Below are 15,064 nucleotides of genomic sequence, written 5' to 3' on the forward strand. Positions count from 1 at the left end.
TATTTTGTCGTTAGTTTGTTTCAACTCTCCATCTCACTGAAGTTGTTCCTTCTGTGTTGTCTTTTCCTAAAGGTCACCATGATCAGTACCTGTCTTCAGAAAATTGAATGTCAGACTTTCTGTCTTCCATATTAAGATTTCCTTTCTGTTCTTGGCTGCATGTGCTGTTGACTTCTTGTCTAATTTTAATCATCTGCTCATGTTGCTTTCTTCTCTCACTGTCATTCTTCACTTCACTTTTCTTTGTACATCTCAAAATTCTTATTAGTTGACTGCTGGGGTTAGTTTTGCCATGCCAGTATCCTCCTCCACTCCTGTTCTTTTGATACAGAACTGTTTAATCAGTTCCCATTTCTGTTGGAAATCCATGGCCAAGCTGATTTTCTTAACTAAAATTTATTTTCTAGATTCTTTCAGCTCTATTGTCTTATAAATAGTGTCTTTAATTTCAGTCTAATAATCAGGTACCCATTTACTTCTTTCCACCCTCATTCCATCTTTAAATGTAGTCCTCCTCATGCCTCTACTTCTTTTTCTGCAATAAGTGTTTCCAAGGGAAAATTGAAAGCATTCTATCACTTTCTCTTTTTGGATAGCCTGTTTTCTTTCTGTTTATCTGTATTCACAGCAATATGGTAGTTCAATTAATATAAACCATTTCATAGACTAAACCATGTGATACAACTAAACTTTTTCCCTCTTCTTTTCCTTTCCATATGCTTTTCCTAAGAGTTTTGTTTGCTCAGAACCTCACTCAAGTGTATTCATCTTCCGTTTATTGTTTTTGTCTACATGTATAAGCTAAAGATTCTAACTTCTGAAGATTCTAAGCTAAACTTTCTGCCTTTTGTCTCTTTGATGTTCCCTTTCAGCCACAGTTTTGCTAAAAACAATTAACCTCTTTTAGCTTCCTTTTGTAAAAAAGGATCTCCATTTCCCTGTCCTCATGAATACTTTCAAAAAGGGAAATAATCTTGTTGCAGTTAAATAGTTGTTTAGCTATTGTTACACTGTTGTGTATCAACACTGCATGTTTTTTTGCTTGATGACTAATTATCTGATGACTAATTATATGATGAGTAATTATTAGTTTATCAAAGGTTATTGATTTTAAATTTCTTGTTTTTCTTTTTTTTTTTTTTGCACAAAAAACATCACTCCTGGTTTTCCTTCAGTTTTCATTCTTCTTTCATCCAAGAGCTCATTGAATTCAATATTTACAGTGACTATTTGACAGTGTTCTTTAATCTTAGTGTATCCAACATGCAATCTAATCCCTGTTATGTACTGACACACTGTTATCACTAGTTCTGTATTGATCTTTTTCTAGCCAAAACGCAGTTAGTTTTCAAAAAATGCCTTGTTTTGATGCATTTTTCCCTGCTGATGTTCTAGGAATTATATCATCTATTGTGTTGTTTGTTTGTTTGTTTGTTTGTTTTTTTCTGTGCATGTGTGATTGTTCTATTGGTTCTCTTTCTACCTTTCTAATCATTCTTTCAAAGTATACTAAGTATACTGTCTTGGCATTTTAGTACTTCTGTAAAGAAGTTCTCTGTATTGCTTAGTCCTAGGTCATTTTTCCTTGGTCTACAAGGAAGGAAAAGTTTATTTGGGACAAATCACATAATTTCATTCTCTCCAAAACAAATTCTACTTTTCTTGAATGTCTTCCTTGTCTTCTGTCCTTCTTGACTCAGAACTTCCTCCAGCAGATCCTTCTTCACGTTTCCGTTATTGATAACTGTAGTTGGTATAGATATCCTCATAGTGTCTCAGACATAGAATTTCAGCATTATTTACTTAAATCTCTCACACAGCCAGGCTATTTATCTTAGCTCTAAGATCTAAAGCTTGGTCCTTTGGAGTGAAAATTTTATCCATGGTTTTGTTGTCTTATGTTTTGATTTCTTCATCTCTTTTCTTCTTAACTACTACAGTCATTCCCAACTAATTAGAAAATGCCTCCGTTTAACATTTTTTGTAATCTATTGCTTCTGCCTTTGTACTCAGACAAATGAAATCTACTTCATATTACTTTGTTTTGCTTTCAGATTTTTCTGTTAACTCTTCCTCATTTTTCTCATTTGTTATACAGCATCAGTTTTTATACATTTGATAGGCCATGATACCATCCCCCATTATCTATATGCTAAATTGCAAACCAGTATGTTGCTTTTTCCATTGTTGCCCTTCATAAGTATTTGTAGTGCTACTTCATTAAGCTTTTATAAGAACAGACTCAAGACTGTCCTTCATATTATCTGTTAAAAGAGATCTGTTAGGCTGTTTATGTGCAAAGACTGTAAGCTGTATTTGTGTCCAAAGGATCTAAACTATTATAAACCAGAATATAAGAGAAAGAAAGTAGTCTGTACTTCCTGAAAAATAGATGTTTATATTTAGTTGTCTCATCATCTGTGCTGAGAGATCTTTACGTTTTTTTCTTTGTAGATTGTCTTCACATTGTCTAATGCCTGCCTTCAGCATAGATTCTCCTTGTACTGTAGTTCACTCTTAGACATCATACAATTAGAAGACACTTATGGTTATTTTGTTTTATGCATTACAGTCCGTAGCTTAATAGGTACTGCTTTATGACTAAAGTCATTTAAGAACTAGCATAAGGTAATAATAAGTAATGACTTTATCACTGTTTTATTTGACCTGGAAAGCATCTGTATTTTTTGTGTCCCACTTTACTGAGGTAAATGCTTGGATGCATAAACCAACTCAGCCAAAGTTTCTATGGGTGATGTTTCTTTACCAAAGACTGTAGATTATACTCAAGACTGTAGAATTATGTATAATTACAGAATTATTAATTTTTCATCTTTTAATTTTGCATCGTCTTATTTTTCCTGATGGCAATGTAGGGAATGGTTGAGGTAATGGCAGAAAACTACCATAATATATGGGCCAAAAAGAAGAAAATGGAGTTGGAAAGCAAAGGTAAGCCAGAATCCTGTGCCAAAACCACACAAAAAAGACAAGCAAAATGAGGGAGAAGAAACAGTCTGAAAGAAGACAGTGTAAGACAATCTAAATTGAATAGTTTATTTTTGTATTTGAAGCAAAATAAATCTTAGAACAAATAAAAACCCTTACAGTTCTCTCAATTTTTACCAAAGGTGGAGGTAGTCATCCTTTATTGGTACCTTATGACACGTTGACAGCCAAGGAGAAATCACGGGACCGTGAAAAGGCACAGGAGCTGTTTAAATTCCTTCAAGTGAATGGTATAATCATATCTCGGTAAGGTGCATACTTTTGAAATAATTGCTTATATTCAGTGCACAAACCATGGTAATTTTCTTTATCTCACTGCATCCTGTTATATGTTAATATATTTACTGTTTGGTATATCTTCTATCTTCTGTAAATCAAAGTCCTAATTATTTTTATGTTCAGAAAAACCCGTCTGAAATAGTGTAGAGAGCTAACTTTTAATATGTGATCATAGTAAATACAAAATGCAACAGTAGTATAATTGAGCAAGCAGATGATTCAGAACTTCTAAATTAGCAACCAGCAGCTGTCAGTAAGATTATGGGAAAGTAAATCTGAGGCCTGATACTGTAAAGTGGTTTTTAATCTAGTACTTAAGAAAAATGTTGTTTTGAGTTTTCTGAACTAGTAAGACAGAGTGGGCATTTTTGCAGGCATTTCCTCCTTAACTTGCTCAAGCAGAACAGCATATTATTTGTACTATAAATTGAATTGCTGTATCTGGACATATGTTGGCCTTTGGGATTTTACTCCGTCAAAATTAAAATAGCTTATTATTATACTGTATTTCTGGTTTTGTGTGATGGATTTGTGAGTTACTGTATCATAGCTGTCATTTACATATTACATGCAAAATTCCTGAGCACATAGGAAACTGCCATTTTGCTAGCATTAAGCATTTTTGTAATCTACACTGTATTCATGAACAATATTTTTTGTATGTACATAGAGACATATTTACTTGTTTTCATTTGTTTTTTTCTTCAAATTTGTGCCTTTAGTGAAAGTATACATCCAAAAAATTATATAAATTGATTATTAGGATCTGCAAAAGTTACCTTCAGTGGTTTCAGTTGGCTTTACCAATTAATACCATTTTTAAGATATTAGAAGACAGAGCTCTAAAGATACATTTTTGCAGTACTTCAGAGAAAAATTCAGTTCTACAAAATATGTAGGTTCTCAGCTTGAAGTCAAATAGTATGCATTCTGGTAGGCATTTTTATATCCTCTATAACTGCTTTAGAAATATTGTTTAAGAGAAGCAAATTTAGTTCCTGCAAAGGAAAGGTCCTTGAAATATCAATGGAATTGCTCAAAAGCAATTTAATACCTCTTTACAGCTGCATCTGTTATAGTTAGGAGGGCAGTGTTTTGAGTGTTGAATAATGAGATAAGTCAACTTGAAAAGAATCTTTTCGGGCTGTTTGTGGGCTATGGGCAAAGAGTTGCAGTAATTGTCTGTATCAGGGTGAGTCAAGATTATTGTCCAAGTGTTTTCTTCAGATGAATACGTACATTTCTTAAGTAAATATAAAATCTTTTAAAAGTACTTTTAAAATCTTTTTAAAATACTGATTGAAATTATCACATTTTCAGAATGACATTTTTAAAATGTAGGACTACAGAATCAGAATCATTGAATAGTTTGGGTTGGAAGGGACCTTCAAAAATCATCTTGTTCCAACCCACTTACAGAGACACCTTCCCCAAGACCAGGTTGCTCAATGCCCAACCAACCTGGCCTTGAACACTTCCAGGGATGGGGTGTTTTAAAGATGCTTTAAGCATCTTTCAGCCTATACAAGTGCTTTTCATGCTGTCTTTTGTCATTTAACATAATTACATTAAAAAACAAACAAACAAAAAAAAAATTAGGAAAGTACTTGTAATCTTTTAGTAACCATAAATTACTATATAAACTCAAAAAGAGAATATTTACAGTGACTTCACTGAAAATTCAGGTAAATACTTAGTTGCTTTATCCTCTGTGAAAATGAGCCAGCAGGAGACACCTGTCAACCATACATAGCTCTTATTGCAGTCATGTATCATGTACATGAATAAATACATATCAAATAATGTATGCATGTTGTAAATCAGTTAATAGGTCATAAAAGTATGTAAACTAGGACTCTTCAAATAGATTTTTTTTTGTCTTTAAGTGAAAATGTAAGATGGGGGAGATTAGAAAAGTCCTTTTATATTTATGTATAAACCGGTATTGGAATGCATTTCTTGGTTTCCTGGTTCTGTTCTCCAGACTATACCTGTTCTTCTTCTCCTACCCATCTTATAATATGGTCATGAACCATGTTCTTATTATTAGCGTTTTCATTGTTAAAATTTCTGCTGCATCAACCTTCTTCTGCAGAATTAGTGATTTCCTTGGATTCACCTCGTAGCTGTTTTATCTAATCTTCATTTATCCTCCCTAATTTACTTCTGAAACAGTGCTGAAGAATTTCAGGACAAGTGATCATTTCCTCCATTCCACAACACTGAGTCCATCAACTTCTTTGCTTTCTTGCAAGGAAGTTTATTCCATGCCACAAACTTGCCTGCTTCTTTTCTATTCTTCTGTAGTCCAATAAATCTGCATTCAATGTTTTCTGCATCTCCTTTAGCCAGGTTGTCTTCTCTAATTGATAAAGGGAGAGTCTTCCTATCTACCGCTATTTGAAGTGTACAGAAGCATTTGAATATAGCCATTATGCATAGCCAGTGTTTCCTTATCGTTATGAGTTGTTATGATGGAAATTCGAGTTAGAACATGAAACATAAACTGTTTTTAACGTTTCTTGCTATGCAATTAATAACTAAGAGTTGCTGTGGAAGGTCATTTTCTGCTATTTACAAAAATTTACCATAAGCAAAAGATTAAAAGGAATAGAATGCTTCTTAGTACTGTCAACATTTGTACTACTGTCTTCAGCAATGCAATTTATCTGAATGCTTTCTAAAATAGGGGTCTGAATGACATGGATTTGGATGCTTCATCCATGGAAAAGAGGTTTGCCTTTAAGTTTCTGAAGAAAATTTTAAAATATGTTGACTCTGCTCAAGAGTTCATTGCACATTTGGGTAAGTTGCAGATTTTATTTTGAAAATCATTCAAGTCATTGATATTTAAATATTTGGATTGGTATGTCTAAACTTGTAGAGACCACTACTTTTATTGCCTTTAAGAAACTGTAATTTTGTCTTTAAATTTGCAGTTTGATTTCTTGGACATCTTAGCCAGTAACTGGCTAAACTGTTTCTGCTGTTTTCTTTGTATTTCTTAAAAACTAAGTCTCTAAGGTTGTACCACAGCTAGTGTGTTGTTTATTATTAACCAACTTTTTATTCGTGTCTACCTTTATTGTATCTTTGCAGAAGCCATTGTAACCAGTGGAAAAACTGAAAAATCTCCACATGACCAAGAAATAAAATTCTTTGCGAAAGTGAGTGATTTAGTACTTCAAGTAATACATATATATACATATTACAGATGTAATATATATCTATAACATTCAGAATATGGAATACAGAACATATACAGAACATAGAATTCTGTAATGTAAGACTTCTTTTCAGGTAACAGAAATATATCTTTCCAATTTTTTTTCCTGGTAAGTAATGAATGATATGTCATTAAAAGATATTTCCAAATGTGTTCCAGAATAACTCAATATATTTGCTGGATTCAAACGTTTCAGATTATTTCAATGTATTTCAATATATTTGCCAAATAGATTATACAGGATAAGGAATATAGAAATTAAAAGGCAGCTCATTTATTACATGAAATGAAATCCTCTTACTAAATATATACATTGATTATTTATATTATTTTTGCCTCAGTATAAACTGAAGCATGTAGTATTGTTTATTTAACAGGAATAAATATTGCTATGCATAGTAATTTCTTACACATTTGTATGACAAATGTGCTAAGATAAATGCTGTTGATGATCAAATTTGAAGTAAGGAACATTTAGGATTTTATTTAGGAGCTTAAAAAAAAAACCTCTCCTTTTATATGTGTACTGGACAGTTATGTGAAGAGTGGAGAGGAAAAGTCCTCTGGTGATGCTCGTAACAGTTAAATGTGAGAAAACTAAGCTTGCAGTATTAGATCCAAAATATATAGATCTGTGTAACACTGTTTAATATTCTTGTAGCTTTTAATTTAAATTATAATACTTAAGATTTTAATTTATATGACTTCATATCTGAAATGAGAAAATACAACTGTAACAGAACTTCTAAAATTGCTTGATTTCACTTTGACAAATCAGAGCATTGTTGCTACACGTACCATTGTGCTCTGTGAAAAATACATTTTGTATCTGTATTTCTTAGGTTCTTTTACCATTAGTTGATCAGTACTTTACAAATCACTGCCTGTACTTCCTGTCTTCTCCAACAAAAACACTCAGTAGCAGTGGATATGCATCAAATAAGGAAAAGGAAATGGTAGCAAGGTAAGTAGCAAATTAAGATACGCAGGAGTTTTTTATATAGATAATAAAAAGTCTCTTAGGTTAGTTAGTTCAAAAGCTCACTTTCCTGAAATAAAAAGTGAAATAGTTTATTTTTTTAGCAGAATTGCAGATTATGAATAGCATTCTTCATCTTACTATTCTTTAATATCTGATTAAAGAATTGAACATATACATTATATATTAAAATATATTAATTATACATATTATTAATTATATATCGTTAAAGTTCAGTTTCCACATCAGTTCCATATGTAAGGAGTTCTGTTTATCCTTTAAGTATCCCTGTAGGTATTATAGTGAATATTTCAATACTTAAGAACTTTATGAAATTAAACATTTTTTAAAAAGGTTTTCTTGGTTAAGTTAGATACCACTGAATGTCTCTTTAGTGTCTTATGGTTTTGATGAAAACTTGTCTTTATGTAGACTAGCACCCTTATTAATTAATAGTAATTAATTGACTAATTAATTGTCAATGGCCTAGAGTATTGCTTGCTTAGCAACTCTACTGCCATTGTCTCCTGCCAACCTCATTGTAAACTGAAGACAACTAGTCATTTTGTACTGCTATGTACTGTGTATAATCGCTTGTTCTTTCTGGTGTTATCCAGTATCCTCTGGTTTGACCAAAACTTGAGAAGCTTGTGTACTTTCAGTTTCATTGCTAAACAGAGAACATGCCATTCTAAGACAATAAATCAGATTGTTTTTCTAATTACAAAATGTAAAGAACCCTCAACCTTATCTAAAATATCTAAATATTATCTAAAAAAATAAAGTTAAATATTATCTAAAATTATCTAAATTATAATTTAATTATTATTTATAATTATAATCAGACAAGATAAAAAAACACATTTTACATACTAATTTCATATTTATGGTTCTAAAGAGAGAAACTTAACAAAAATGGTGATATGTGAAAGGAGACAGTACACATTCTCTGCATATAAATTTCAGATTTATAGAATCATTTAAATCTTTCTCTCCCAGTACGATATTACTTCTAATAGCAGTTCTCTGATATGTTAGCATTGTGTCCCAGGTTCATTCAATGTGTTCTCATGCAACCTTGTTTTTGCTTGTGCTGCAGATGACATTCAGCTAACAGTGAAATGAATATTAAATACTAAAGAATACACAGGAGTAGACAATTTATTAAGAGCTGCTTCATTACTTGTTTTGTGTCCCTGCTTTGTTTATTATACAGCTAATCGAAAATAAAATCATGTTCTCTTCTTTTATCATGACTTTTGACACTAGATCTGTCATTTGAATTTCGTAAACATTGACTTGTGGGTATGGACTGTTCTTTATTTCTTTTCATACTCAGCATTTTCTACTTGGAAATAATAGAAATGCCATATAATCAAACCCATATACCTAGTGCTTTAGCAACTGTGTTAAAAAGGTAGCAAGTTACTGAGAGACACTTCAGAGAGTTGTACTTCACCACTGCCATGTCCAGATAAGCTTTCCTTCTCCGATTTTCTCTTCAGAATCTCAGTGTCCTTCTTTACAATTAATTATTTTCTGATGAGAATGCTTATTAATTATCATGTCTGGCATAAAGTAAAAAGTTCTATTGATATAAACACTTTTCAGAAGTTTTTATTTCAGCAAAATCTAAACTGTATGAGCAAAATCTAAAGCAAGTTTATGGGATAAGGAAAATAATAGTTCTCTGAGCCTAAGACTTCTCTCAGAAGAATTTGCACATCAAACATTATGAAGCAGGCATTATTTAGTTGACAGAGTGCACTACAGATTTGATCACCAAAAAAAAAGTTTTGCCCAGGCCTTGTCAAAGGTCCTAGGTATGAGACAACTGAAGTACTCTGGCAGGAAATTCTGTATTTCTTGACATCCAGGTTACTGAAAGAACTGCTATAGTGCACCATTTGCCATCTGTGAAAGTAGAGAACAATTCCAGTCTGTCATGGAGGGCTGAGGATAGTACAGTGCTCTTGGGGTCTGACCTTTAGTAAAATTATCTAATATACCCCAAAAATGGGTTGCCTTGTGCTAGAATGCCATAAAAAAGGGCACAAGGGTCTTTTAATATCTTACCACTGCGTGTTTTCATGAATCTTGGAACAAACTGAAGGATGACTAAGAGTTAACTGAGGCATGTGTTGGGAACATATGTACATGTAAGATGTTGTTAGGAGATACTTGGAGTGTAGATCACTGGAGAGTCCTTAGGGATCTATTTGATTTCTTCCATTATGTCCCATCTATTGTTTTTTATTATTCTAGCTTGCTTTTTTTTTCCCAGGTTCTACATTCCCGTTACTGAATTCTTGTTCTAAATTCTACTCCCAATGGCAAAATTCAGAAACAGCTGGCTGCCTTTCCTCATCCTCTCTCCTGTTTTTTATTTCCCAATGGAAAACCAGGATCTATTGAGAAGACATCTGCCTGTGTCATTGTCAGAATGATAGCTAAAAGGAAGAAAGTCAGGGAATCCCAGCCTGGTCTTGTGAAGCTTTATTGGGATGGAGTCTAGGTGGTGCTGGAACAAAGGGCATATGAAGGAATATCACTAGTCACACGTCAGATAGTTTTCAAGGCTTACTTAGAAGCTGAGAGTTGTATGCTTCACTGAAACACTCAAATAGTAGGCTGTAGATCAAAAATGATGTCATTCATATTCAATTCAGGCATTTCTGCATTTCTTTTTGTAAATAATTTTGAAGCCTGAAAGATGTTGGTACAGAGTTCTTATACTAAGGTACTAATGTATTAAGGTATGTTTCCCTGTTTTCACCGTGAAGAAATACTTGTAAGGGAGATAGTATCACAACTATTAATAAATGATGCTGTGAGCAATAAAACTAATAAAGCTTAATTTCTGATGGATTTCTATTTTATTGTTGATAACAGTTTCTGATTGAAACTTAACCCACTGTTGGGTCATTTAAATGGTCTCACATTTGAATTTTCAAATATGAGAAAATGTGAAAATACCATGATGAAGCTTTTTAGGGGGAATTATATTTTCTCTCCTCTACAAAATTGCTCACTCTCCCCTACCCCCAAATTTCTGGAATTTTATAGTTTTCTAGACAAGTATACCATGTCAGATTTAGTTGGAATCAGCTATTTGACTCAGTTACTCTAAAAAAATCAAAAAGAGACAGTTACCTTTTAACTTATAATGTCTTGCCTTTACAAAAATATGACTTTGATTTTTCTGCAATTAACATTTTAAAATGATTATTTAATTTCTTCTCAACTATGACCATCAGAATATTTTTGTCATCAATCTTTTTTTTCTCCCCATTAAAGGTATGCTGCTGGTTATTTTCTGTGGGAAATTTTGTATGATAATCTTTCAAACTGTATTTTACTCCTATGATTTCTTTCTTAAGCTGTCAATTTCTCACATTTCCTTCATTCTGTTTACCAGTGCTAACTACTTTTTCCAGTAGATATAAATTTTTAAAGTAGAGTTTGTTTGCTTGTTGTTTGCTTGTTGTTATATTAGACCACACCTCTAGGTTTGGTCTAATAGAACTTTCTAGGGTCCATCTTTCCATTTATCTTCTGACATTTTTTTTGTCGTTGTTGTTGTTTTGGTTTTTATTTATTTATTTATTTATTTTCCCTAAATTATTATTACACTTTCTTTACCATCTTCTAGGTAGGTTTTAGTTTTTATATTGCAGGTCCCCATAACAGTATTCCTAAGATGCTAAGATGCTGCTTTTCTGAGCTGTCAGGTATATTTAATGCAAACGTACAAGATGGTCCTCCAGTAGCTAGGGAAGTTAGTTCAGGTTCAGGAGGACTGAAATTTCATTTTAGTTAATATCATGCTTCCTTTCTGAATTTCCCTATGTCAGTCAGGTCAGGTTTATAAAGTTAGAGAGATTCTTATTAGGCTTTTACAAAACACCTTTACAAAGGTAGGTAAAATAAGTTAGATGTATAGCATGCTTGCCATTAGAAATCTAAAAATATCTTACAATTCTTTGTCCATCCTTAGTTGAGAAAATTAGCTATCAGCATTTTCCTCTTAAAGGAAGTATTTTTTTTCTTGCTATTGTGCAGATAAAAATGACAATCTTATTGGTAAGAAACTATATCAATTTCTAAAGTTTGTTTGCTTCATTTTGTTACATTTTAATTCCATTTGTAAGGTGTATCACAGACGATAAGGAAGTCTTCCTAGCTGTCTTTGTTTTTGGAGGTTAAGGTAGCCCCTTTAATCTCAAGAGTTAGTGATTTTTCTTTTCTCTTAATTATCCTATTATTTTGACAGATAGGTTAGACATGTAAGCTCCTGACATACTTGCCAGAAATCTGTAAATATTTCAGGATTATCATGAGCAATACAGAAGGCAAAACATTTGCAAAGGACACCTTCTCAAATTGTTTGAAGTACTGTGAAGATTTCTAGCAAAACAAGAAAATATTTCTCAGTTTTTTTCTTGTTCCTACCAAAATTTCTTGCTCATAAATAATTCCTAGCTATAAAGAGTGACTCAACCATATTGCATATATGCAATTGTTGGAATCTGCTGTAATGAAAAGACAATTTCATGTTTCAAATAATTTCTGAATTAGAGAAGTTTAGAGAAAGAGAGAATGAAGAAGCTTCTGAGATTATGCTGCTTAATGCAGTTATTTCACTGACTACTGTCATCATGTGTGATTTGAAATGCTCCTTCCAGGAACTATGTTGTGTTTTCTCTTTCATATTCTTATTATTCTTTACCTCATATATTCTAAACAAATCTTTAATCTTTGTCTTGTCTTGTCTTGCTGTTTTCTGTTCTCTTCTTCTTTAGCCTGTTCTGCAAACTAGCTGCTCTTGTTAGACATAGGATCTCAATTTTTGGTAAGTTGTTAAGAAAGATCTTAATAAAGTTAAAAACATGAAGAATGTGTAACAGTTATTTCTATCTTAACTGAACCTTTTTTCAAGCTATAAGCTTGAGGAATACCTCTTTTAAAGGTACTGGTAGGAAAATTATGAAAGAAATTTATAAACTACAGGATACAAAGCTCATAATATTTCAGGGTCAAGTGGTAAAAATGATCCCTAAGTAGACACCAATTTCTCTTTTCAATTCTTTTATACAAATGTACTTAAGAAAATGAATGTTAGTTCTGGAACCAGACCTAACTCCTGGGGTGGAAGATGTATTCCATGTTCTGTTTAACCTGCGTATTTCCAGTAGTGACATTTTAGATTATTAGATTATCCTACATTTTCTGTGCTATTGTGCTCTTACAGTATCTCTTTCTAAACAGGTAGTGATTCTACAACAATGGTTAACTGCCTGCACATCTTAGCTCAGTCTCTTGACACTCGGTAAGTTTTAAAAAATTGTACCAACTACTACGCTACATAGGCATCACATAGTTTTTTGGGGCAATTAGACTATTCCTGTATTATTTACTCCGTATTTGTAATTACTGATAAAATTTGTAATTACTGATAAAATTTGTAATTACTGATAAAAAAACTAGTAGTTTCAGTATAACAACCTCCATATTAGCACATGTAGGGGTTCATTGTCTGTGATTAAAGTATTGAAAACTCCTGTCAAGCTCTCCAAGAGCATTTGAGGACTTTATGGAGAGAGATAAGTGACACAAACTTTGGAACTGCAAGTATTGATGCTTGTAGATAGCTATTGTTCTATAGTAGGTATCTACTGTTCTAATACAACAGTTCAGTACATCGTTCAAAATTTGGCATTAGAAGTGCCAATATGAGAATGTATGGGCTTTTTACTCACTTCTACCCTGTACCACTAAAATGCTAATGTAGATTTAAATACCATCTAGGATAGTTTTCTTATCTGATCTGTTTTCTGGCCTGCTTATGTTGTGCAGCAACTTGACAATGCGCATGACACAGGAGAACTTCATCAAGCATTTGGAGAAAAGTGCAAGATTAAGGAATGGGACTGGAATGCTTGCATGAATGCTGCATTTTCTAGATTTAGGGTGTTTTGAAGATAGATAAATGTGTATCCTGATTTGCATACCTAGTTACTGTGGCATCCATAAAAATTTAGGGGATGGTGATGTTTTCTGGGAAGGCATTGTCATACAGATCACAAAAACAGGAACAAGAAGTCTGCGAAAGCAGATTCTTTGCTGTTATTATTTTGTATGAAATACTACAACAAAATTGTTGCTTATATGGCTATTTAGGTACTACTGTCCAATTCATAATATAAAGTACACTGCAACCTGTGTATCTTCAAAGACTGATAGAATGTAAGTAATGTGTAGTTCACATATCTGTAGTATATTGTAGATCAATGTAAAATTAATATTTTTCCTTTATTATTTTTCAGAACTGTTATGAAATCGGGATCTGAGTTAGTTAAAGCTGGATTACGTGCCTTTTTTGAAAATGCAGCTGAAGATCTGGAAAAAACTTCAGAAAATCTTAAACTTGGAAAATTTACCCATTCACGAACACAAATCAAGGGTGTTTCACAGAATATCAATTATACTACAGTAGCATTGTTACCTGTCTTGACATCAATTTTTGAGCATATTTCACAGTATCAGTTTGGAGTTGATTTACTTTGTAAGTACTTTTTTTTAAATTTTGAATTATTTTATGTTATAATACTTTTTTTTAAAATAATTAATGCAGGAATTCAAAGGAATTGATTTCCTTTTAGTAACAGATGTATTTCCAGCACTAATGCTTTTAAAGTTTCCTTGATTTTTTTATTATTATTATTTTTTTGCATATTTTAACTTACAATTATCAAAATGCTTCCTTGAGATGCAGCAATATGCTATTCTAAAATTTCTTAACTATATTTGGGGATTACAGTTCCATAGCAGAAGGTGATTCAAAGATAGATAGCAAATAAAAAGCTTTAAGAAGGTGGGGAGCCTCTAGATCATGTTTCTAGGGGCTATATATGCAGACTGAATGAGGTTTAAGTTAAATTACATTCCGCAAATGTGATAGTCTGCACAATTTTTTTTTAACAAATATCTGCTGGCTTCTTTGAATGTCTGATGATCTGTTTTGGAATGCATGTAGATGACATGTAAGTATCAGAGAAGTTGAAGATAAATAAAAGTTTTAGACACCATGTATTCATTGGTTAAAATTACATTGTTTTATATTTAGAAAGTAGTCTTTAGCTGAATAAATACTGATTACCTGCTTCTTCTTTTCCTCTAGTGGGTGATGTACAGGTTTCATGTTATAGAATTCTTTGTAGCCTCTATTCCCTTGGGACTGGGAAGAACATCTATGTTGAAAGGTATTGAGTGAAAAACTCAGCTTGCAAAATTTTCTTAGGAGTTTGTTGTGTATGTAATAAAGCATTTTGAATGAAAAGGGAATCTGAAACAGTGTGAACATGTTTAAAATACACTTTAGGTGGAATGTAGTTGCCTATATCTCAGAGTTCGGTTCTACACAAAAAAATGCCAAACTGAATAAAAGCAAAACAAATAATCCTGCGTATTGCTGTGTATCGTCAGGGAGTTTAGTTCAACCATCGGGAAAACTAAATTTTTCCATGGGTCACCATTAAGCTTCCCAAAGTTTGGCTAGTGCATATTACCAG

At 32.5% G+C, this 15,064-nt stretch overlaps 1 protein-coding gene across 12 annotated transcripts in view; it reads left to right on the forward strand.

The window, feature by feature from the left end:
• Positions 1-15,064, forward strand: part of RYR3 (ryanodine receptor 3) — a 234,846-nt gene that overhangs the window by 164,841 nt on the left and 54,941 nt on the right. For all 12 annotated transcript variants that reach the window (XM_084519997.1, XM_084519996.1, XM_084520000.1 and 9 more), the window contains exons 56-64: positions 2,877-2,952; positions 3,132-3,255; positions 5,978-6,093; positions 6,388-6,455; positions 7,357-7,478; positions 12,296-12,345; positions 12,762-12,822; positions 13,820-14,058; positions 14,674-14,755. In XM_084519997.1, the coding sequence (XP_084376123.1) occupies positions 2,877-2,952; positions 3,132-3,255; positions 5,978-6,093; positions 6,388-6,455; positions 7,357-7,478; positions 12,296-12,345; positions 12,762-12,822; positions 13,820-14,058; positions 14,674-14,755 (938 nt within the window). The remainder of the gene's footprint in view (positions 1-2,876; positions 2,953-3,131; positions 3,256-5,977; positions 6,094-6,387; positions 6,456-7,356; positions 7,479-12,295; positions 12,346-12,761; positions 12,823-13,819; positions 14,059-14,673; positions 14,756-15,064) is intronic.

Source organism: Aythya ferina, assembly GCF_964211825.1.
Source record: "Aythya ferina genome assembly, chromosome: 5".
NCBI lineage: Eukaryota > Metazoa > Chordata > Aves > Anseriformes > Anatidae > Aythya > Aythya ferina.